This window comes from Grampus griseus (genome assembly GCF_964374135.1).
Source record: "Grampus griseus genome assembly, chromosome: 14".
Classification (NCBI taxonomy): domain Eukaryota; kingdom Metazoa; phylum Chordata; class Mammalia; order Artiodactyla; family Delphinidae; genus Grampus; species Grampus griseus.
The window spans coordinates 66,329,102-66,353,834 of NC_139008.1; the positions used below are offsets into that span (position 1 = coordinate 66,329,102).

At 41.1% G+C, this 24,733-nt stretch overlaps 1 protein-coding gene across 3 annotated transcripts in view; it reads right to left on the bottom strand.

Annotated features, from left to right (window-relative positions):
- Positions 1 to 24,733, bottom strand: part of NDRG3 (NDRG family member 3) — an 85,895-nt gene that overhangs the window by 11,487 nt on the left and 49,675 nt on the right. For all 3 annotated transcript variants that reach the window (XM_082670335.1, XM_082670333.1, XM_082670334.1), the window contains 7 exons: positions 21,721 to 21,826; positions 20,138 to 20,258; positions 18,261 to 18,323; positions 17,136 to 17,196; positions 16,002 to 16,088; positions 14,191 to 14,247; positions 472 to 575 (listed from right to left, as the gene is read on the bottom strand). In XM_082670335.1, the coding sequence (XP_082526461.1) occupies positions 472 to 575; positions 14,191 to 14,247; positions 16,002 to 16,088; positions 17,136 to 17,196; positions 18,261 to 18,323; positions 20,138 to 20,258; positions 21,721 to 21,826 (599 nt within the window). The remainder of the gene's footprint in view (positions 1 to 471; positions 576 to 14,190; positions 14,248 to 16,001; positions 16,089 to 17,135; positions 17,197 to 18,260; positions 18,324 to 20,137; positions 20,259 to 21,720; positions 21,827 to 24,733) is intronic.

The window sequence follows — 24,733 nt, forward strand, 5'->3', positions numbered from 1 at the left end:
AAGCTAGAAGGAGCTAACATTTTCACCTTGGAGAAGCTGGTCCCAAGATAAGAATTAAGCTTCTCTCCGTGTGTCACTTCTGCGTGATGACAGGACACCAGCAGAGAGACTGAATTGGGGCCCAAGACTTCTATTCTTTGCCTCCTCTACACGCATCTTTCTGTGCCACCTCAATCTGTGTGTTTTGTGTGTGTACATAACTTTAGGTACTTCTGGTCTCAAAACATCTTAAAAGTACAACTGGTAGTTGAACATGCCTGAAACAGCCTTCAATTCATGCATTGCTCTTGAAAGCTGTCTTCATTTCTGTCTGAAAGCCCTTCCCCTTCTACTGTGGTGAAAAGTACGAAAGCAATCCCATCACACAACACTGGAAGAAGTAGTTTATTTCCTCTTCTCCTTCTCTCTTAAATATCCGTTATCTTCTTAGACCTAGTCTGCATTTAAGTGAAGGAACAGAAACAACTGTACCCATTATAGGAACCCAGGAAGAGCTGCAGGTTTTCTTGGTTGATATCTTGGGCAATATGCAGTCTGTAGGTTTGAATCAGGTCCAGGTTGGCCTGCAACTCTTCCTAGAACAATGAAAAGAAGACACAGGTGAACTTCTGAGCTACAGTACAAGTCTATCTTGTTTGGTTCGCATTCTCAATGCCCAAAGCCAAAGCTCCCTGCCCATGATGGGAGATGGGGCAGAGCCTGGGGTGCCTACTTATGTACTGGTAGGCTGAATGGCTTCTTTTTTTTTTTTTTTTTTGCGGTCCGCGGGCCTTTCACTGCTGTGGCCTCTCCCGTTGCGGAGCACAGGCTCCAGACGTGCAGGCTCAGCGGCCATGGCTCACGGGCCCAGCCGCTCCGTGGCATGTGGGATCTTCCCGGACAGGGGCACGAACCCGTGTCCCCTGCATCGGCAGGCGGACTCTCAACCACTGCGCCACCAGGGAAGCCCTGGCTTCTTTTTATTTGTATCAGACTGGTTCAGTGCCATATTCTGTGTTGAATGAGGGCACCAAAGAATCTATGATGGAAAAGGTCAGTAATCAACTCCAAATCAAGCACAAAAACGGGAATATGCTCTGAACACCCTTCTCTGCAGCACAGAGGAAACTGCACTAAACTTGGATTCAAGTACTAGATGTGAAACTTAGGTTACCTAACAATTCGGAAGCCTAGTTTCCTTATTTGTGTCTTATTCATGTTCTGCCATTCTCATAAAAATAGAGTGTCTGTAAAATAAAGATAATAACCAGCTACCTGCCAGGGCTGTTTTAAAAATTAAATAAGAGAAGTTATATGGACTGTAAAGTATAAAATAAGTGGAAAGTAACATTTCTCTTATTAGCCATAAATCTGCATAATTAACTTATCTGTAACTTCATCAATATAATGGGTATAATATCTATTTATATACTATCATTTAATAATATACATTGTTGGGCTTCCCTGGTGGCGCAGTGGTTGAGAGTCCGCCTGCCGATACAGGGGACACGGGTTCGTGCCCCGGTCCGGGAAGATCCCACATGCCGCGGAGCTGCTGGGCCCATGAGCCATGGCCGCTGAGCCTGCGCATCCGGAGCCTGTGCTCCGCAACGGGAGAGGCCACAACAGTGAGAGGCCCACGTACCGCAAAAACAAACAAACAAAAAAAAAAACATTGTAGAATTATATGTTACATTCCATTTATAATACTTTATTAAGTCAATTTATCATTTATTTACTCTTATTACCAATACTATTTTTTTTGTTGAGGTAGGATTGATTTATAATATAATATTAGTTTCAGTTGTACCACACAGTGATTCAAAATTTTTATCGATTATATTCCATTTAAAGTTATTATAAAATATTGGCTATATTCCCTGTATAAAATTCAAGAGAAACAAAATGGTCTATCAGTAAAAAGAGAATCTCCCTCTCCACTACCCATTGTCCACTGGTCCCTATTTTGCTGGTCTTCTTGGAGGCCACCAGAACGAGTTGCTAGGTTTTTGTGTATATAAGCATATATGTACATATATGTATACACACACACACACCCCCCCCCCAGTAAATAGTTTTAAGCAGAACAGAAAATGTTTACACTGGAGAAAAGAAATGTATCAGGGATAGTGAGAGTAAATCTAAAGCAGTGTGTAAAGGTCGCCACCAGCAAGCCTTGTAGAGAAACAGAGATAAGGAGAATGAGTATTTGCATTCTCACTACTATATGGGTAAAGTGAGCCAAGAATACAGTAGGAAACTTACCAACTGGATCAGAGGCTACCTGAAACTAAAGGGCACTGGAGCCATTCCAAGAAAACGTGATAAATGCTGAAGATACTAAGAAAAGTGAACAACAAATGAACCACATGGCAATTAGAGATGAAATGACCTATCCAGCTCCCCCTTGAAAGTCTGAAGGGGAACTTGAGCAGCAAAGTTTGAGATAAAAAAAAGAGAAGGACTGATATTGGTATAAAAGGGGTAAAACTGGTTTAAGTGCTAATGGAACTTCTCAGGAAAAGCTGTTACGGATAAATTGCACCTCCCACTCACATTTTTTTAAAACACAAAGTGTAGTCTGCTCCACGTACCGTTCTACACTGTGCTTTTCCACTTAAAAGTACGGCAGAGGCCGTCATTCCTTATCGGGATATATGGAGCCATCTCATTTACTTATACTACCTGTTTTCCCACATGCTTGCTAGTACAAATGATCACTTTTTGATTTTTGCTAATTTGATAGATAAGAAAGGGGATATCACTGTGGGGTTTTCTTCTTATTAGAGAAGATGAGATTATTAACGTTTAGAAAACTTATTTGCTTTCATTTCAAAGCAATAAGAGCAATACAAGCATTTGCTTAAATTTTATTTTTTATTTAACATCTTTATTAGAGTATAATTGCTTTCCAATATTGTGCTAGTTTCTGCTGTACAACAAAGTGAATCAGCCATACATATACATATATCCCCATATCCCCTCCCTCTTGCGTCTCCCTCCCACCCTCCCTATCCCACCCCTCTAGGTGGTCACAAAGCACCGAGCTGATCTCCCTGTGCTATGCGGCTGCTTCCTACTAGCTATCTATTTACATTTGGTAGTGTACATATGTCAATGCTACTATCTCACTTCGTCCCAGCTTACCCTTCCCCCTCCCCGTGTCCTCAAGTCCATTCTCTACCTCTGTGTCTTTATTCCTGTCCTGCCCCAGGTTCATTAGAACTTTTTTTTTTTTAGATTCCATATATATGTGTTTGCTTGCTTAAATTTTAAATGAACTCTTCAGCCTTGTGACAACCCACTGTCTGTGACCTCACACATTTTTAATTAAACACACATTATATATATGTTGTGAGGATGTTCTTACTTTACAAAAATCATTAAAATTCTCTTCTTAGCTTTCCCCTATTCCAATGCAAACACCTCAGGGCCTCATTCTTCCAGGTCAGGCACTGTTTTGGCTAATTAACCTCACGCAGGTATCCTACACTAAGTCTCCCACCAGGTTATTTAAAATCCCCAAATGCATCTTATAATTCCTTCCTCTTTGGCTTTTGAGCAAACTATTCCCCCTTCCTGGAATGATTCCCCTTCCCCCCAAAATCTAAAATGTTGAACTTTATCCATCCTTCAAGGCCCAGCTGGGATGCCTCCACCTTGGAGCCTTCCTTGATCCTCTCCTGCCTTTGAATTCCTCTAGGTCCCTCTAGCCTCTCCTAAGATACCCTGACATGGTAGAAAGAGGAAAGCTTCAGAGTTAGACACACGTGGCTTCAAATCTCCCTTGATATGTTATTAGCTGCTGGCCTTGTATAAAACAATTCATTCTTCACCTGTAAAGTGGGAATAATACAATTCCCATTATGAGATTATTAGATTGAATTGTTTCACGTACATAACACGTCTGTCTGAAATCTGTAGACGTTCAATGAAAGGTGTCAATAGTTCTTATTACTCATCCCTTTTTACATGTGTCATAGCAGTATTTCTGTACATCTCATCTCTCCACAGAGTGAGCTCCTGGAGAAGAAGGGCCATACCTTATGTACATCTGTCTCTCCCAGAGCACTTACCATGGAATTTTGTAAATTCTCTGAACTGGTTTTTAAGGTCTACAGTCAAAACCAAGCATCCTTTGTCTTCAGGAAAGTACCTACTCTATCTAGCGCTATGCAGTGGAAAGATCATGGTCTTTGAAACTTCCAATTAAAGATACTGGATTAAAATACAGCTTTACTCCTTCCAGAAAAATCATAAAAATAACAGTAAATTTTTTTCTTTATAAGCCATAAACTCATAAGGACAAAGACAACAAAGAAAAGTGACAACAGCAGTAACATTTTGAAAGTGGGCAAGCAGAAGGAAGACTGTAATCACCCATTGAACAGACTCAATAAGGCTGCTAGGCTGGCAGTGGGGAAAGTGAAAGAAGTTAAGTGATCATGTACCAAGGAGCCTGAAAAGGCCCAAGATTTGTCCGCACCAGTTCTCCCTGCAAGCAGAGGGTAAACGTGGTACGAAGGATGATTGGTTGAAAGTCCTGTTTAATAAAGACGTAACATCTGGGACTTCCCTGATGGTGCAGTGATTAAGACTCTACGCTCCCAATGCAGGGGGCCCAGGTTCAATCCCTGGTCAGGGAACTAGATCCCACATGCATGCCACAACTAAGAGTTCACATGCCACAGCTAAGGAGCTGGCGAGCTGCAAGTAAGGAGCCTGCCTGCTGCAACTAAGACCCAGCACAACCAAATAAATAAATAAATATTTAAAAAAAAAGACATGACATCAGGAAGACATAACAATGAAAACAGATGAAGCAAAATGAAACAGAACTGAAGAGAGAAATAGAATATTCAACAACAACAGTTTGCAACTTTAATACCCCACTTTCAATTAAGGATAGAATAACGAGGCAGAAGATCACAAGGAAACAGAAGAAATGAACAACCCTATAAACCACCAGACCTAACAGACATCTACACAACACTCCACTTAACAGCAGTAGAATGAATACATTTTCTTCTCAGTGTACATGGAACATTCTCTGGGATAGACCATGTTAGGACATAAAACAAGTCTCAGTAAATCTGAAAAGGAATGAAATGCTAAGAATATCCCCTGACCACAGTGGAATGAATTAAAAATCAATAACAGAAGGAAATGTGGGAAACTAAGCAACGTACTCCTAAATAATAATGGATCAAAGCAGAAATCACAAGGAAATTAGAAAATACTTTGAAATGAATGAAAATACCTTATAGGATGCAGCTATGTTAATATTTAGAAGGAAATTTACAGCTGTAAATTCCTGTATTAAAAAAGAAGAAAGATCTCAAATTCATAGCTAGCCTTCCACCTTAAGAAACTAGAAAAAGGAGAGGAAACTTAAAGCAAGCAGAAGGAAGGAAATAATAAAGATGAGAGTGGAAATAAATGAAAGAGAGAATAGAAAAAGAATGGGGAAAATCAATGAAATCGAAAATTAGTCAGCTAGACTAACCAAGGAAAACAGAGGTAAAACCCAAAATTACTAAAAACAGGAATGAGAGAGGAGACATCACTATCAGCTTTACAGAAACAGAAATAATTATAAGGGAATATTATGAATAATTGTATGCCAACAAATTAGATAACCTACATGAAATGGACCAACTCCTAAAAAGACGCAAACCACCTAAAGTGTCTCAAGAAGAAGCAAAGATTAAATTAGTAATATAAAAACTTTCCATAAAGAAAAACTTTGGCCCAGATGGCTTCACTGTGAATTCTGCCAAACATTTAAAGAATTAACAGCAATCTTTCCAAAATTCTTACAAAAAATAAGAGGGAGAATACTTCTCAACTCATTCTATGAGGTCAAGTATTACCTTAATACCAAAACCACACAAAGACAACATAAGAAACTTATAGACTAATATCTCTTATGAATATGGACACAAAAATCCTTAACAAAATACTAGGAAACCAAATGCAACAACATATAAAAAGGATTACACACCATGAGCAAGTGGAATTTATCCAGAGAATGCAAGGCTGGTTCAACACACAAAAATCAATAAATGTAATACACCATATTAAAAGAATAAAGAACGTAAGTCACACATACATTTCAATAGATACAGAAAAAGCATCTGACAGAATCCAACACGATTTCATGATAAAAGTGCTCAACAAACTAGGAATAGAAGAGAGCTTCGTCTACCTGATGAAGGACATCTATGAACAATCCACAGCTAACATCATACTTAATGGTGAAACACTGAATGGCTTCCCCTAAGATCAGACACACGATGAGGATGTCCACTTATCGCTTCTATTCAACACTGTACCAGAGGTTCTATCCAGGGCCTAGAAAGCTCTGCTTAGGCAAGAAAAAGAAATAAAACATATCCAGCCTGGACAGGAAGAAGTAAAACTATGTGTATTGCAGATGACATGATCTTGTATGTAGAAAATCCTAAGGATCCACAAAAAAACAATTAGAGCCAATAAATGAGTTCGGCAAGGTTGAAGGATACAAGATGAATACACAAAACTTAATTGTATTTCTATACATTAGCAATAAGCAATTCAAAAATGAAATTAAGAAAGCTTTCCATTTATAACAGCACCCTCAAAAGAAAATACTTAGGAAAAAATGTAACAAAAGTGGGAAGACTTCACTACAAAATGTTGCCGAAAGAAATTTTAGAAGACCCAAATAACTGGATAGGCACTCCACGTGCATGGATTGAAACAGTATTGTTAAGATAGCAAAGCTCCCTAAATTGATCTACAGATTCAACACAATCCTTATCAAAACCCCAGTTAGCTCTTTTGCAGAAATGGACGAGCTGACCCTAAAATTCATATGGAAACGGAAGGAATCCTAAACAGCCAAAACAATCTTGCTAAAGAACAAAGTTGGAGGAACTCACACTTCCCTATTTCAAACCTTACTACAAAGATACAGTCATCAAGACACTGTGATACTGGCATAAGGCTAGACAAATATCAATAGGATAAAAATGAGCCTTCCAAAAGAAACCCTTACATTTATGGTCAACTGGTTTTCAACAAGGGAGCCCAGACAATTCACTGGACAAAGAAAAGTCTTTTTTAAAATGGTACTGGGACAACTGGATTTTCACATATAAAAGAATGAACTGGTACTCCAACCTCACACCATGTACAAACAATTAGCTCAAAATAGACCACAGACCTAAATGTTAAGAGCTAAAACTATAAAAATCTTACGAGAAAGGATTAAGCAATGGTTTCTTAGATATGACACTGAAAGTGCAAGCAACAAAAGGAAAAATAGATTGCATTTCATCAAAATTAAAACTTTTGTGCTTCATGTAGAAAATAAACTTATGGTTACTGGGGGGGTAAATGGGGGGAGGAATAAAGTGGAAGGCTGGGATTGACACATACGCAATACTACATATAAAATAGATAACTAATAAGGACCTACTATATAGCTCAGGGAACTCTACTCGATACTCTGTAATGGCCTATATGGGAAAAGAATCTAAAAAAGAGTGGATATATGTATAACAGACTCACTTTGCTGTACACCTGAAACTACCACAACATTGTAAATCAACACTATACCCCAATAAAATGTAAACAAAACAAAAAAAGATGCTTTCATTAGGTTAAACAAACAAAAATAAATAAATAAAAACTTTTGTGCTTCAAAGGACACCATCAAGAAAGTTAAAGACAACCCACAAAATGCAAGAAAATATTTGCATTTCATATATCTAAAGATTTGTATCAAGAACATATAAAGAAATCTTCAACTTGATAATAAAATGATAAATAACCCAACTAAAAAATGGGTAAAAGATTTTAATAGACACTTCTCCAAAGAAGATAAACAAATGCAAATCAAAACCATAATGAGACACTAATTCACACCCAGTAGGATGGCTATAATCAAAAAGACAGACAACATCAAATGTTGGCAAGGACGTGGAGAAGCTGGAACTCTCATGCTTTGCTGGTATGACTGTAAATGGTGCAGCCATTTTGGAAAACAGTCTGGCAGTTTCTCAAAATGTTAAACACAGCTACCATGTGACCCAGCAATTCCACTCTTAGGTATATACTCAAGAAAACTGAAAACATATGTCCATGTAAAAACTGGTATATGAATGTTCACAGCAACATTTTTCATAATAGCCCAAAGGTGGAAAACACCTAAATGTCCATCAACTAATAAACCAAATGTGGTATACCCATACACTGAAATATCATTCAGCCATAAAAAGGAATGAAGTATTGCTACATGATGTAACACGGATGAACTTCAAAAACATGCTAAGTGAAAGAAGTCAGACACAAATGCCACATATTATATGATTCCATTTAAGAAATGTCCGGAATAGGCAAATCCACAGAGACAGAAAGTAGGCTAGTGGTTGCCAGGTACAGGGGGAAGGAGAACAGGGAGTGACTGTTAAGAGGTATGGTGTTTCTTTTTGGGGTGATGGAAATGTTCTGAAATGAGATAGTGCAATGTTACACAACTCCATAAATATACTAAAAACCATTAAACCTTAAAAGTGTGAATTTTATGATATATGAACACTTAAGACCCAGCAATTCCACTCCTAAACTTACACCCAAGATGGACTTTCGTACGAATAAAGCAGGAGGCATATACAAAACTGTTCACAGTCATCCAGCAGTAATGTGGATAAATCTTGGCAATTTTTTTTTTTTTTTTTTGCAGTATGCGGGCCTCTCACTGCTGTGGCCTTTCCCGTTGCGGAGCACAGGCTCAGCGGCCATGGCTCACGGGCTTAGCCGCTCCATGACATGTGGGATCTTCCCGGACCGGGGCACGAATCTGTGTCCCCTGTATCAGCATGCGGACTCTCAACCACTGCGCCACCAGGGAAGCCCAATCTTGGCAATTTTAAGTGAAAAAAGTTCCCCAAATTACATCAGCATAATATCCTTTTATAATTAGAAATAGGTACATAATGTAAAAGAACACATATAAATTCAGTAAGACTATTATAAAGAAAAACAAAGGACTGATAAAAGATGGTAGTTTCCTCAGGGTGAGAAAAGAAGGGGGACAGGTTAATTCAGAGTATCATTTGGTTAGATGCAGGTTACTGTCGAACCCTAGCTTTTGCTTTGGGTGGTAATATCTTGGGTGCTTATTACATTATTAAAAATAACTAGCTAATTAACTAAATAAAAGTGGGTTATGTGCATGGACCAATGAATGATGAGGGTGTATTACAAACCAAAGACTATGATCATTCTAATTATCTGCACCTGTGGTCCAATGGGAACAAAGCATAAAGCAGCTGGAGCTCCAGATCCCCCCCCTGCATTCTGGGGGACTTCCCTCTTCCCACCTCAGAAGAAGACTGAAGGTCTATTCTCTGGGAACGATAAAACACAAGGTCTTTGATCTGGAAGACCACAGGCCCACCATACTGAAAAGTGAAAGTTTAAAGCCTGAATGTTGAGGCTCTCTTGTCTTTTTCTGAACTTGGCTCCAAGAATACTAACATTAGTGTCTGGTGTGTAACCTCAAAGCTTATCTGGGGAATGTGACCAGTCCCAGAGAAAAGACCTAAAGCTGCTGACATCAGGGGCTCCCCAAGGAAATGGCCCAGTCTAATCACCCAAGCGATAAGCCTCACCTGGTGCACACAGGCCTTTCAGTGATCCACCTTTATAAAATTCGGACAGACAGGGAGCACTAGCCATTGGGCAAAGAACCTGTGCCAGTTATCCCCAGCCTCAGAACCACTGTTCTTTGTAGTACTGGAGCTAGGATGCATAAGCATTTTCCATTTGCCAGTCCCTTTTTAAAATTTAGCACAGGAGCCACTGGCTCAAGGTGTCAGGAATTCTCGTAGAAAAGCTGTAGCTGCGCCCTAGGCCCAGGTTCTCCCCCATCCAGCTGCAGCTTCTGGAGCTTCTGCAGCTGTTCAGACCTTATTTCAGACAAATGTCTCCCTCATCTGGTGAGTGGCTCTATGGACCAGTTACGGCCCTCACCCTCTGGCAATTTTTTCACTCCTGGCCGGTTGTACTTTCTGTGGAAACCTTACCTTCCTTGAAGAGGCATGACTCTCAGGCTTGGTGGGGGGGGCCCAACTAGTCCTTAGTTCCCTGAGTGTCCACATGCACTCTGCCTAGGAGTAGCTGCTGGTTTCCACCTGCTACTTTTGGACACCAGAGAGTCCTCTTTCACCTCTTTGAGAAGTAAGCAACCTTCTACTAGTTAACAATATTTTATGTTAAATTTTCTCAACTCGAAGTGTGTGGTTTCTGTCTCCTGACTGGACGCTGGAAACAGCCCACAGGATGGAGAAAGTGTGACCTGAAGACTGCTGAGATGAGTGTCACCAGGCCTTCTGTGTGGCAAGCCCTGATTCTTGGGCTAAATTTTTTTTTTTTTAATTTATTTTTAGCTGTGTTGGGTCTTCGTTGCTGTGCGCGGGCTTTCTCTAGTTGCGGCAAGCAGGGGCTACTCTTCATTGCAGTGTGGGGGCTTCTCATTGCGGTGGCTTCTCTTGTTGCAGAGCACCGGTTCTAGGTGCGTGGGCTCAGTAGTTGTGGCTCGTGGGCTCTAGAGCGCAGGCTCAGTAGTTGTAGAACACAGGCTTAGCTGCTCCGAGGCATGTGGGATCTTCCCAGACCAGGGCTCAAACCCATGTCTCCTGCATTGGCAGGCGGATTCTTAACCACTGCGCCACCAGGGAAGTCTTAAACTTTTTTAAAAAAGGAAAGGAAGTGCCTTTCTGCCACTATCACCTTGCAGTGTCCCCCCAGTGGTCCTTACTTAAAAATTCTAACACTGTCACTTGGTAAAGGGGAAATGTACAGAAAAAGAAATCTGTCATGGCTCAGCTCTGAATAACATTTATATGCTAGTGTACATGCTGGAAATTGATCTAATCCAAATTACATTATATTGGGAGGATAGAGCGGTGGAAAACACAAACGTGTGTCATGGGGTCGGTGTGTATGTGTGTATGAGAGAAATCATCTTTCATAATGGAATGCCAACAGATAATGCCCACAAATGAAAAATCAACAAGTGGAAATATATGCGTATTTAGAGACATGGAAGCATATATCCAAAAAGACACATATAAAATGTTCATAGGAGACTTCCCTGGTGGTGCAGTGGGTAAGACTGTGCTCCCAATGCAGGGGGCCTGGGTTTGATCCCTGGTCAGGGAACTAGATCCCACATGCACGTCGCAACTAAGAGTTTGCATGCCACAACGAAGGAGCCCACCTGCCACAACTAAGACCCAGTGCAACCAAATAAATAAATATTAAAAGAAAAAAGAATGTTCATAGAAGCTTTATTTATAATAGTAAAACAGGGCTTCCCTGGTGGCCCAGTGGATAAGAATCTGCCTGCCAATGCAGGCGACACAGGTTCGATCCCTGGTCCAGCAAGATCCCACATGCCGCGGAGCAACTAAGCCCACGTGCCACAACTACTGAGTCTGCGCTCTAGAGCCCGCAAGCCACAACTACTGAGCCCTCGTGCCACAACTACTGAAGCCCGCGTGCCTAGAGCCCACGCTCTAAGAAAAGAAGCCACCACAGTGAGAAAGCCGCGCATCGCAATGAATAGTAGCCCCTGCTCGCCCCAACTACAGAAAGCCCACGTGCAGCAATGAAGACCCAACACAGCCAAAAGTAAATAAATAAAATTTTAAAAATAATAAATAAATATAATAGTAAAACAAAAACAGAAGATTGGAAACAACCCAAATGTTCATAGGAACATTCATGGTATATAACAATGGACTGCTACACAGAATAAAAGAATGAACTACTGATACATAGAATGACATGGTTGAATCTCAAAGACTATACCGAGCAAAAGAAGCCAGACCCAGAAGAGTGTACACTGTAATTACGTTTATATAAAGTTTAAGAACAGGCAAGATAATGTATGGAGGTGACAGAAGAGTGAATACCTTGTTTGGGGAGGGGGATTATAGCGATTAGGAAAGGGCATGAGGGAAACTTAGGGGATGAGGGAAATGCTCTGTATCTTGATTTGGTGGTGGTTACAAAGGAGTGTATGTATGTAATATAAAGGCCACTGAGATGCACTCATGATTTGTGTCCTTTACTATATGCAAGTAAATAATTAAAGAGGCAAAACCCAAAAGAATCAGCTAAAAGAATTAATCTAAGAAGAAGGAAATAGGGTGAGTGGCAGATTCTTTGTAATAAGCCCTGCAGAACTTCTCTACTCTAAAATATGTGTGAATTTGTACCTTTGATAAAATAAAATCTCAATGAAAGAAAAAAACTATGGGCTTTGGAGTTAGCTTGACCTGGATTCAAACCACTTGCTATCTGGACAATGGTGGCAAGTTACGCTGCCTCTCTGGCCCTTAGTTTCTCCATTTTAAAATAAGTCTAGGGCTTCCCTGGTGGCGCAGTGGTTGGGAGTCCGCCTGCCGATGCAGGGGACACGGGTTCGTGCCCCGGTCCGGGAAGATCCCAGATGCCGCGGAGCGGCTGGGCCCGTGAGCGATGGCTGCTGAGCCTGCACGTCCGGAGCCTGTGCTCCGCAACGGGAGAGGCCACAGCAGTGAGAGGCCCGCGTACCGCAAAAAAAATAAATAAATAAAATAAAATAAAATAAAATAAAATAAGTCTAATAGAACCACGTGAAAAATAACTGAGTTTGTACCTAAAAGTACTTGTCAAAGTGCTTTACAGAGAATGAGTACTCAGTAAATGCTAATTTTCTCCCCACCAACCATTTTCCTTCAGTACAGAGACTACAGTTGAGCCCGCATTACTCCTATTTATATTGTTTTCATCTCCCCAACTCCAGACACCTCACAGCTCTCCAAACTCATTGCTCATTTATTCCTTCTTCATAGGTCATCTGTGATGTTGTGATTTATAATAAGAAATATGTGTCTGGTCTTCATCCACTCCTGGCACAGGGCTCCTATAATGCTTGGAATTTCCAAACTGATGAGATTGAAAAAGGTATCTTTTTTTGTTGACGATGTGATTTTAGGAAAGCCCCTAGGTAACTTCTAGGTGGAACCAGCCCCTGTGAGCAGAGGGTGGGAACTTTCAATCCCACCCAGTCCCCACCTCTGGGGAGGGGAGAGGAGCTGGCCATTGAATTGACTGCCACATAATCATGCCTCTGTAATGAAGCCTCCATAGTATGGGAGCGGCAGAGCTTCCGGGTTGGTGAAGGCGTGGAGGTTCTGGGAGACTAGTGCACCCTAGAGGGCATGGGAGCTCCGTGCCCCTTTCCATATGACTTGCCCTATGCATCTCTTTCATCTGGCTGTTCCTGAGTCATATGTCCTTTTACAATAAACCCGTAATCTAGTAAGTACAATGTTTCTCTGAGTTCTGCTGAGCCACTCCAGCAAATTAACTGAACCCAAGGAGGGGGCCGTTGGAACCTCTGATCTATATAGCTGGTTGGTCAGAAGCACAGGTGACAACCTGGAGTGGCAACTGGTGGCTGAAGTGGGGGAAGGGGGAGCAGTGGGGGTGGCCTGGTGGTTAGGGCCAAGCCCTCATCTTTTGGATCTGACCTATCTCCAGGTAGACAGTGGCATCATTGAGCTGAACTGCAGGACACCCAGCTGGTGTCTGAGAATTGTTTGGTGGTGTAGGAGAAAACACACATTGTAATTGGTGTAAGACTTCTGTTATCCAACTCACTTTCTCTCTGAAAAGAGGACTGGGATCCCCTCTTTCACGTAACAATTATCCATATAATTGCCATTTCCTCCGTGGACTTGTTTCCTCACCAGTAAGACATGGGGTTTGAACAAGATAATCTCTAAGGTTCTTTCAGCACTAACATTCTTGGTTTCTTTTTCTCTGAAACTTCTATTTCTGTAAAGCCCTTCCCTCATTTGGCTCCAGAGATGCCTGGTGAGGCACATGATGTTGTCAAACATGAACAGATGGCATCTGCTCGCAGGGAACAGGTGGGCGGTGGGGGCTGCCTTCTCTCCTCTCTCCAAATGCCAAGAGCCACGTGGCACTGAGTTCATGCCTCTCCCCTAAGACTGGCCTTTGCTGGGCCACGTGCATCTCACACGGCACTGAAAGTGGTAACCCACTGGGATCAGGTGAGTTCTGGGGCACCCTTCTTTCCTGAGGTGAGTAAGACTTTGCACACAAGCCAGTAAACACACCCCTCTCCTGGCTGGCACAGGCACTTACCTGCCCAAAGTGATGAGCCAAAATTATGTCCACAACATTGGTTGTCAAGCCCGAGAGCTACAAAGATAAAAACTTGGTGTCAAGGGAGTTAGCATGGGTAAAAATGTATCAAGCTGTCCACTTCACTAGTGCACTTTCTTGTATATATGTTATCCTTCAACAAATAAACAACACAACTCAGTGTCACACATTTTCATGAGATGGTGGTCCCAGGAAACCCGAGAACAAGAAACCAGTCAGAAAAAAATGAAAAGTTTTCCATCCAGGGTAATAATATAGCCTGCTTTGAAATAGGTGGCTAGAAGAAATGCTGCCATTGCTTCTTCGAAAATGTGGGACCGAGAACTCACAGCTATCAGCTGCTTCATTCCTGCCTGTATTTCTGCAGTTACACTGGGTTTACAGTTAATAAGGAACGACTTACAACTACTCCCAAGCCATCCAAAAGAAAAAACAATTTTTTCTCTTTCTTTTAGTTTTGCTATCTTCATTTCAAGTAGTGGGAGGAAATTGCTATGTTTACAGAATGTTCTTGCATTTTGAACATTTTTCTCCTAATTTTTCCCATTTCAAAACTATGCACATCACAGTCTAATAAATGCATCAATCTGTGTAAATCTGCAGACTGTTAGTCTATTTTCAGAAAAATTTCCATCTCAAATTATGTTGCTGATTCCCTTAAGCCTTCCTTCTTTGTTGCTTTTATGCTCAATTCCTACTGCTGACTTGGATCAGAGGTGAAGTACTGAGTTGGGGGTGGAGATGGACAAGAGGAAATCAGGGGGACAGATGTGGATACGGGTGGAGCAGGGTCATGGAGTCCCAGAAAGATTAAGGAAGAAAGAAGCCCAGAAATGTTCACGTGGGTTATCAGTGATCCACAGGTTATACATTAAAGATAATAAGAATTAATAACCTATTTCATTCATGTTTACTACTCATAAGGTCATTCTAAAGCTTTATAAGAATTTTTACTAGGTTGTATCACGTTATGAAGAGTGTTCAGGTAAGTTTTAATGTACCCACATCCTAGATAGGAATTAAAACAAATTTTAAATAAGTCAGGTTGTAAGAAAGAATTTCCATAGCATCTGGCAATAGCGTTGTTACTATATTTCATCCAAAGCTAGGAAATACATCATTTCTCCAGAAGTTAAATGTGGGGAGGAATGGATAAACTTTTTAGAATCTGGTCTGCTGGCAGGTGGAATAGTTTAATATTTTAAAGTAACTATGAAAGCAATACGTGTTTATCATAGAAAATTAGGAAAACATAGAATACATAAAATAAAAATAAGAATCATCTGTAATGCTACCAGCCAAAGATGTAACTACCAGTAGCAAATTATTTTCCTTATAAATGCATATACGTATTTAACGAAATTTTATTATCTGTTTTTTTAAACATGAGAATTTTCACATTTCCTTAAATAACCAAAAAAAACCCCATAAGTTTTTGGTTGCATAGTATTCCATTCGTGACCGAGACTCACAGACAATGATGAATCAAAGGAGCGAGATACACAAGAATATATATTCTATTATTCCAAGGATACGAAGTTTAAGAATGTATAAGACCAATCTATGGCGGTAGAAGTCAGAATAACAGTTACTTCTGGGAAAGGGAGGAAGTATTAAGCACAGAGCTGGAAATGTTCTGTATATTGACTAAGTGGTGATGACATGTGTAAACATTCATCAAGCTGTACACTTAAAACTTCTTGCCCTTGACTGTATGAAAGAAAAAATAAAAACCAGATAAGCCATTTTGAGAGGGGACCAAGAGATGAGCCAATGGACACCAGTCTTACTTTGGAAGCTGCCCAGTCAATCCAGCCTTTGGCACAAGGGTCAACGTTAATGAGCACGAGACCTTCCACGAGCTCTGGGTGATTGAGCTGAAACAAGACAAAGACAACAGTAAAGAGCCCCACTCTCAGCTTCTTCTAAAAACACCGCAGCATGGTTAGTCACCTCTTACAAGGCCTCAATGCCTCAGATTTGAAAGTAAGAAAGGTCAGAGAGGTGCTAGGGAGGATATTTAGAAAAGGAGCTCTATAAATCTAGCTTAGCATCTGGAAAACCAGCTTCCTAAACTACCATCACATGATCTCGCCTGGCAAAGATCTACAGGGGAGATGGTTTTTATTTCCACAGCAGAGGACGGCACCTGGTATCTCTAGTTGTTTGGCTCATGGTGGGTCTCCCCTGCTGGGGCAGTGCCCTTGGGACTACAGGGCATAAGGGGCTACTGAGGCTTAGACTGGCTATTTCATACTCATACACCTTGTCCCCAATAGCACCTTCTTAAGTTTTTTTCTAAAACCACATGAATAGGTGATACCACCCTCCAGAAGACTGCCCTTCACCCAGGAGGCATTTGGGAAAGAGTTCCTTAAACAAAAATCAATAAGAACATTTCTATGTAAACTAAAAACTTTCCAGCTTACTTTTCCCCCTCCGATTATGCTCACTATAGAAAATTTGATAAACAGAGAAATTATAAAAAGCAGAAAATAAAATCTCATATTATCTAACCACACAACATCAACCTGTTAGTATTTTCATGTTTTCTTTCAGTTCTTTCCTATGCCTATGACAAACTTTATGTGCATCTGTATTCTAACCTTTTTGTTAAGGTTATGGTGTATGTGAATTGCATATCATTACAAGCTCTTCTTACAAAATTTTAATGGTTGTAAGAAATTCCACCGTTAAGTATTCTCTGAGAATTATCTTTATTGATGATATCTTGCCCTCATCTGTTATTCTTCAGGTGTTATAAGTACAAAGCAAGGCCTTATACAAACCTGTATCTGTTGACAGAATTTATAGAAAAATTGACATGAGATCCCACAACAGTTCCTTGTCGTTTAACACAGCAGTAAGAGCTGTGACCTAGGCAGTGCCTCAAGGGTGTTGAGACTAATCCTCCGTGTACTTACTGCAAATCTGCTGAGGATGTAAGCTCCAGCTCCAACTCCAACCCCAATGATGCCTTTCAGACTGTGAATGGGACACACCAACATTGATAGGGTTAACTCATTTGGAGGTAGGATGGCATAATGAAAAGAATGCACTTGGGTTCAAATCTGGCTCTGACGCTTACTGGATGCAGAATTTGGTCAGGTTTCTTTAACTTCCTGAGCCTGGGTTCCCTACCTATAAAACAAGAATATGACCACCTACTTCTAAGTTGATTTTACGGATTAAATGAAATATGACTAAAACCTGGGAGTCATCCTTGACAGCTCACTCTCCTAATACCTGCACATCCAACCCATCAGCAAATCTACCTTCAAAGTATTTCCATCTGCCTGCTCCTACTCCATTCCATCCCCTGGGCAGTATCCAGTACCAAGCTATCATTGTCACTTACTTGCCTGATTGTTGTAACAGTTTAACTGGTCCCTTGCTTTTTCTCTTTTACCCCTCTCTAAACCATTCTCTCCACAGCTGGAGTAATTTCTTTTTAAAAATGTAAATTGCTTTACAGATGTGCAATTTACATATCTAGAGTGATCATTTTAAAAGACTAAATTGGATAGCACTTAAAACCCTTCGGTGTTTTTTGTCTTTTGAATAAAATCCCAAATTCTCACCTCATCTGTGAGACCTGTGCAATCTGGTCCTTGTCTATTTCTCAGATTTCACCCTGTGCCTTTCTCCCACTTGCTCACTTGGCTCAGGCCTTTTGGACATATTCCTTCTGTTTGGAATCCTCTTGTCCTGGCTCTCTGTTTAGGTAACTCCTTTTTATCCTCCAGGCCTCAATCTAAAGGACTCCTCCTTAGAGAGGCAATCCTCAATTAGCCTTATCTGTGTACACCCTGCCCTTATCCTCCAGCACAACATCCCCACTGACTTCTTCTATAGCACGTAAGTTGTGACTATTTGTTTGCTTCCTTGTTGTCAATTATTTCCCACACCAGAATGTAAGCTCCACACTCCACGAGGGTAGTGACGATACTGTTTTGCTCATCGTCGTATCCCCCAGATCAGACACATAGTAGAAAGAGCGAAAAAACAAAAAACAAAAACCATGCGAAAGAACTGCAGAATGAACTTACTTTAAGTGGGTGAGAACAGGAGGCAGCATTTCGGCCAGCTCATCCATTGTCGGATACTGGTACCTGAAATCCAGAAGGATACCTCCTTACTTACATTAGAATGTACTCATAGTTCCCAATCACTAGAACAGCTAGAAAAGTACAGGGTTCTTAGATAAAAGCATTCCCTTTACCAAAGGCTCAAAGGAGATGATGTGGTACCCGGAAATGATTGTGGCATGTTGTGTGACTCTCTACAACGGCCACACTAAGAGGAAAGTAAAAAACAAACAAAAAAACTCCTACATGTTTCTATGACCTGAAGAGTGATCTCTGGAACAAGAGGAAGCCATTTGAAAAGAACAGGTAATACGGTTCTCTCCAGGGTATTTCCAAACCCCTAATAACCACTTCATTTGGGGTTCAGGCTCAGTAAACTTCTAGCAGTAAGAGTCGACCTACTGCTCTTGCTCTGCTGCTTAGGTTTAGGCAGCTAAGTGCAAAAGTAAACAAAGCTTTACTGGGCCTAGGCACGTAGTCGCAAATCCTGGGCTGCTCATCATAGAGGCTGATTTGCTTTACTTAGGCCTAGAATAACCCGGTTACTTTATTATTTGCTTTTGAATTTGGTTCATGATCTAAGCCACTGGATCCTAAGACAGTCAGGCAAGCCCGAAACTGACTCAGACCAAGAATCCAAGAGAAGTAGGAAGTGTCCATAGAAATTACAGCATCAAAGATGGAAGGGATCTTCAGACAACCCCCTACATATGGGGCAGGATCTGCTCTACGTTTGACAGGGAAGTCAGCCTGCCTCTGCTTGAAACACTTCAAGCACTGGAGTGCTCTTGAGCCATTTGTACGTAAAATAGAAAAAAGGAACTGGATCTAAATCTTGTTGGATATAAACTGGTCACCGGCCAATTTGTGTTTAAGAGACAGAATAGCTTGGACATAGTCAATAACATAGACTCTGGAGCCAGAATGCCTGGGTTAAAATCCCAGCTCTATTACTTATTTGTTATGTAAGCTTGGCCAAGGTACTTAGTATCTCTGGTCTCCCCTGTACAATGGGAATAACAGTAAACCTATCCCATAGGGTTGGAAGGATTAAATGAGTTAATAAATGTAAAGTATGCAATGCAGCGTCAAGAATACTGTTTGAGTACTAGGGAAGTGTTAGCTATGATTCTAACACTGCAACGGTCCATTTCACAGCAGCCACTGGCAAAGGCAGCTCTGGAGACGAGTAAAGGGAGAGGGGAAGAATTAGCATTCCACAGCTTGTGCTTTCATTCCTCCTCCAAGGTCTCCTCAATAATCATGCTGTCCAGGGAAGAGTCAGGGACACTGTGGCTCCACCATGCAAAGCAGGCTTAGGATGCGGCTGAGAGCTCCATGCCCACGTCCAGTTAAATGCACCTCTAGCTGACAGGGCAGCTCCTCCAAACAAACGGTTATACTGATATTCAAATTCCTGTCACCAGACTGAAGGTAAGGGTGGGGAGGTGCTCCCAGGAAGCTCAGAGGGATCTGAGTTTGGGCCTAGGTAGTTGGGAGTTTCAGGGAGGGACACACACACCAAAAAAATAGATGAGGGAGACAGTTAAAAGACAGTGAGAAGTGGGTGTTCCAGACACTCATGCCTTGTGATTGGCTCCCATTCATGGAGGGCCATTCCTGGATATGGGAAAACATGCAGTTTTCGTGAATAGAGTGTACGTAACAGTCCTCTCAGAACAAGGAGAGAAAATATGCAGATGGTCGGTTGACAAGTATAACCTGTAGGCTGTGCTAAAACCAGCTTGGAGGGAAGCACACGGCTACTGTTCCCTCTGGAGCTTAACCGTTTGCTCTCTGAGTGCATGTCTTCCAGAAGGTCTTGCTTGTGGTCTTACCCAGCTGGGAAAGAGGGTGCACCTTCCTGCTGGCCTGGGGCATCAACATGACAGACAGCAAAGTGCTGGGTGATCTCCTGCATATCCTCAAAGTTAAAGAATGCATTGAAACAGGATTTATCTGCAAGAGCAAAACACTCATAAGTCACAAGCTCTCCATTTCTCCCCAATTTTCCTCTACTCAATCAATTCCACATCATCGTCCTCTTTCACCCCCTTTTAATCACTGTTTCACTAAAGTGAAGTGTCGGAACAATCTGTCTGATTCAAGCTGTCCTAAAGGCTGACTACCAGACATCTTAACAACTTGAAAAGGATAACTAATCCTCAATTCTACAGAATGTCTACAAAGAGGAAACCAATGCTGGTGTTTCACAAGACAATCTTACACCCATAATACTGTCATTTTTCATGCATCTTATTCCCCTACCTAACAGAGAGATACTGACCGTATCCCAAGAACCCGGCTAAAGTGAGTATCTTAGGCTGCTTACATTCACCATGTGGAAGACTGTGTCTCTTGGCAAAATCGCTGGGGTGCAGGGAGGGGTTTTTGCTTCAATTTCTACCCTGTTGGTGGAACTGCTCAAATTCCTTCTCATGCTAAAGAGGCAACAAAAGCTCCAACACTAGACTGTAACTTCAAATGCAGGCCGCCTCTGAAAGCCAGAGGAGCGTGCAAGAAAACACATGTACGTAGACTCTGTATGCCTGGGGCTAGGGCCAGAATCTTATATTACCATCTAGAGAAGTCCATTTAAAGTCACTCATATGCTAACACATATATATGGAATCTAAAAAAAAAAAAAAATTGTTACGAAGAACCTAGGGGCAGGACGGGAATAAAGACGCAGACCTACTAGAGAATGGACTTGAGGACATGGGGAGGGGGAAGGGTAAGCTGGGACGAAGTGAGAGAGTGGCATGGACATATATACACTACCAAATGTAAAATCGATGGCTAGTGGGAAGCAGCCTCATAGCACAGGGAGATCAGCTCGGTGCTTTGTGACCACCTAGAGGGGTGGGATAGGGAGGGTGGGAGGGAGGGAGATGCAAGAGGGAAGAGATATGGGGATATATGTATACGTCTAACACACCATTGTAAAGCAATTATACTTCAATAAAGATGTTAAAAAATTAATTAATTAATTAAAGTCACTCATGACAGGCTATAATAAGAATACTTTTACTAATTTATTGAAGAGCTCACAACAAAGTTAAGTTCAAGCTCTGAATTTTCTAACCCGAAATATGAAAAAAACCAAAGCACAGATTGTTTTTTTAAAAAAACTGATTTTAGTTCTCCTTTCTTAACCAGTTCATCATATAATCTTCAGTCCTTTAGCAGATATGACACAAAGTGAGATATAATCCCAGTATCCCCCAAAACGCATTCAACTGCGTACTTCCCAGGAACTTTAATTCTGCCATTAACATGTAGCAATGAGGAGGGAAGGTTAAGGTATAGAGGAGAAAGCCTATGGTTTATCAGAATACTGGGGTTTCTTGTGTGTTTTAAAAAAATATACAAAGAATATGTATTATAATAAAATAGGGAAGGTATAAAATCAAATACATACGATTGAGGCCAATGTCATGGTATGTCAGAATAACTGGTCTGTTTCCCTTCGGTAGGCCTCTTATAGTGACGTGGACCATACCGTGAGTTGTTTCTATATCATGTTCCTGTAACAAGAGAACATAAAGGTCTCAGCAAGGGCAGAACAGACTTCCCAGGTTACTGAAGTTTCACAATACCAATTCACTGCTGTTTCCCACTAGCTGGGGCAGGACACATCATAGCTGAATTATAAGCCAACTAGACGGATGTTATATCATACAGAATATTCCTACTTTTTAATTCCTTCCAGATAAACAAACTAAGGAAAAATATACCTTATCTACAAAGCTCACTTTCTTAAGTGGGGGAAGCCAGGGATCTGCTGAGAATATATTCGCAACTGGCTATGGCAAGGAGATCAGCAAGTTGAGTGAGGAGCCAGGTAAAACCTGGGGAAAGGAAAGTTAAGGAAGCAGAAGATGTGAAGAAGCTGCTGGGTAAAAAGGCAGAGGCTTCAGAGCCTCTAAATGCATGTTCAACAACTGATAATTTCAATAGCACCTATGGGTGTATCTGCCTAAAATCTCTCCCCTTCCCTGGGAGCTGCCCTTCTGTGTCATCCATACAGTACAGGAGTGGCTCTTGGCCGCCTTGTCTGTAAACTATAACCTTATGGCCATGGCTCACTGGAGTCACGTGGGCATCTGGTCCATGCTAGGTCAGCATCCTTCCCTGAAAATCTGTAATTGGGACTAAGAGATTCCATCATCAGCTTGGTTCTTCTCTTGAAAAGAGAAGTAAACTTGGGAGCTTATAGTAGGCATTTCCACCACTTTAATTCCTGGTTCCGGCTGTGTGTGCTGTTAAGTTCTGAGACATCCCTGGATTGCCTCTGGTTTAAGATATTTGGGTGGGTTTGTGCTCTGCATCCTAAAGGGTCCTAACCAAGGCAATGAGTAAAATTTAAGATGCAGCCAGAGCAGAGCTCAGGAACTGAATAAAGCTAGAACAAGATGAAATCAGAGCTACTGGGACCAGCACTAAGAGCGGTTGGGTAGGAAAAAAAGAGACTCTAGAAAAAGTAACTGAGATTTATTCCAGTCTTCTTCAACATTTGTATTTCTTAAAAATGAATTATCACACCTAGCCTAGTGAATTTTTGCTGACAAAGTCCGTACCTATCTCAGGAAGTGTTATAGTAGCTGAGACAAAATAACTCTGTCAATAAGAATCTCAACAAAGGCAAAGCACTTGCAACTTAATTTCCTACCTAATAATGAACCTCATCGGAGCCTTGGTTCCTTCTCTCATGTGGGGCACAGAACAATCTTACACTAATCGAACGTCAGTATATCTCAAATCACGGGCTGCAAGCTACAGCAGGTATCTCTCTAGCAAATCAAACCACAAGTGACTCAATATTTCTGCTATCCTCTATTACTGCTTGCTACATCCTCTTCAAAGGCTTGAAAAGGGCGAATAAGAAATGAGGGAGAGAATCAGGCACTGTGAACTGGCTATGAAATAAAGTACAGGGTTTGGATGGGAGGAATATAAAGACATAAATTCCTGTTGCTGTATGAACATTTCTCACGTGGTAACATCACTTATTGAGGAACCCCCTCCACCACCATCATCAGGCTCATTCCCTAAACAACTACTTATCTAGTGAAGCCCTACTACCAGACCCTGGACTGAGCTCTGGGCACAAAACAGTGAACAAGAGAGATGTGATTCCTGCTCTCACAGAGATTACGTTCTACACAGGGAGGCCGACAATAAACACACAAACCAACCAACCCATAACAATAGTCTGTGATCAGAGCTGTGAAAGAAATAAATAGGATGCTGCGAAAGAAAACTGAAGAGGAAGACATTAACTCTATTAGCAGTCAGGAAAGTACAAATTAAATTCAATGAGATGCAATTTCATACATACCAGAATGGCAAAAAATTTTAAGTCAGATAATGCCAAGTGTTGGCCAAGATGCAGAGAAATAAGAACTTTCATACACTATTGGTAGGCATGTAACCTGGAACGACTACTCTGGAGAAAAATTTGGTAATTTCTAGTAAAGTTAAGAGATGTCCACCCTACAGCAATTTTACTTTTAGGGATAATCTAAAGCGATTCTCAAACACACTCACACACAAAAGATATGTGCAGATATATATACATATATACATATACACTGAGGCCTTATTTATAATGTCAAAAAATTGAAAGTAGTCTAATTAGTCATCAGTAAGGAAACATAAATTATGACATTCATATAATGAGATGCAGACAAAAATGAATGAACTAGAACTATAAGCATTAATACACAGAGAAAATCTTGAAAAAACAATGCTGAGTAGAAATGCAGAAGGATCTGTATATGATATATGACTTACGTATGTAGCTATTTTTAAAAAGCAACACTATAGAGATTGTATATGTTTACATATATATATATATATTTTTAAATATTTATTTATTTAGTTGCGCTGGCTCTTAGTTGTGGCATGCAAACTCTTAGTTGCGGCATGCATGTGGGATCTATTTACCTGACCAGGGATCGAACCCAGGCCCCTGCATTGGGAGCTGGGAATCTTAATCACCGTACCAGCAGGGAAGTCCCTACATACATATATTTAAAGTATAAAAACTTGGAGAAGGAATGTACACTAAAGTTAGGATTTGATTCCTTCTGGGAGGTGATATATTCCGAAAATGAACTTAAGGAGGCTTCGATCTCTCTCATGTTACACTTCTTGAGAGAAAGAAAGAATAAAGAGGGAGACAGGGAGAAACCAGCCCCTGCCAGATGAGTGACAATACAGGAGAACCCAAATTGAAGAGAATGCGCAACCATCTGTCATCTGGACAGTCAAGTTGCTGGAGCCTTCCTGTGTCATATCTAAGCCTTCAGGAGAGTCTTGACTAAATATCCTGGCTTGGTCTCAGCTGTGATACTGAGAACTGAGGGAAAAAAACAACTTACACTTTGGCCCTAGGGTTAGCAGGACCTCCTAAGACCTGGTAATTGTTG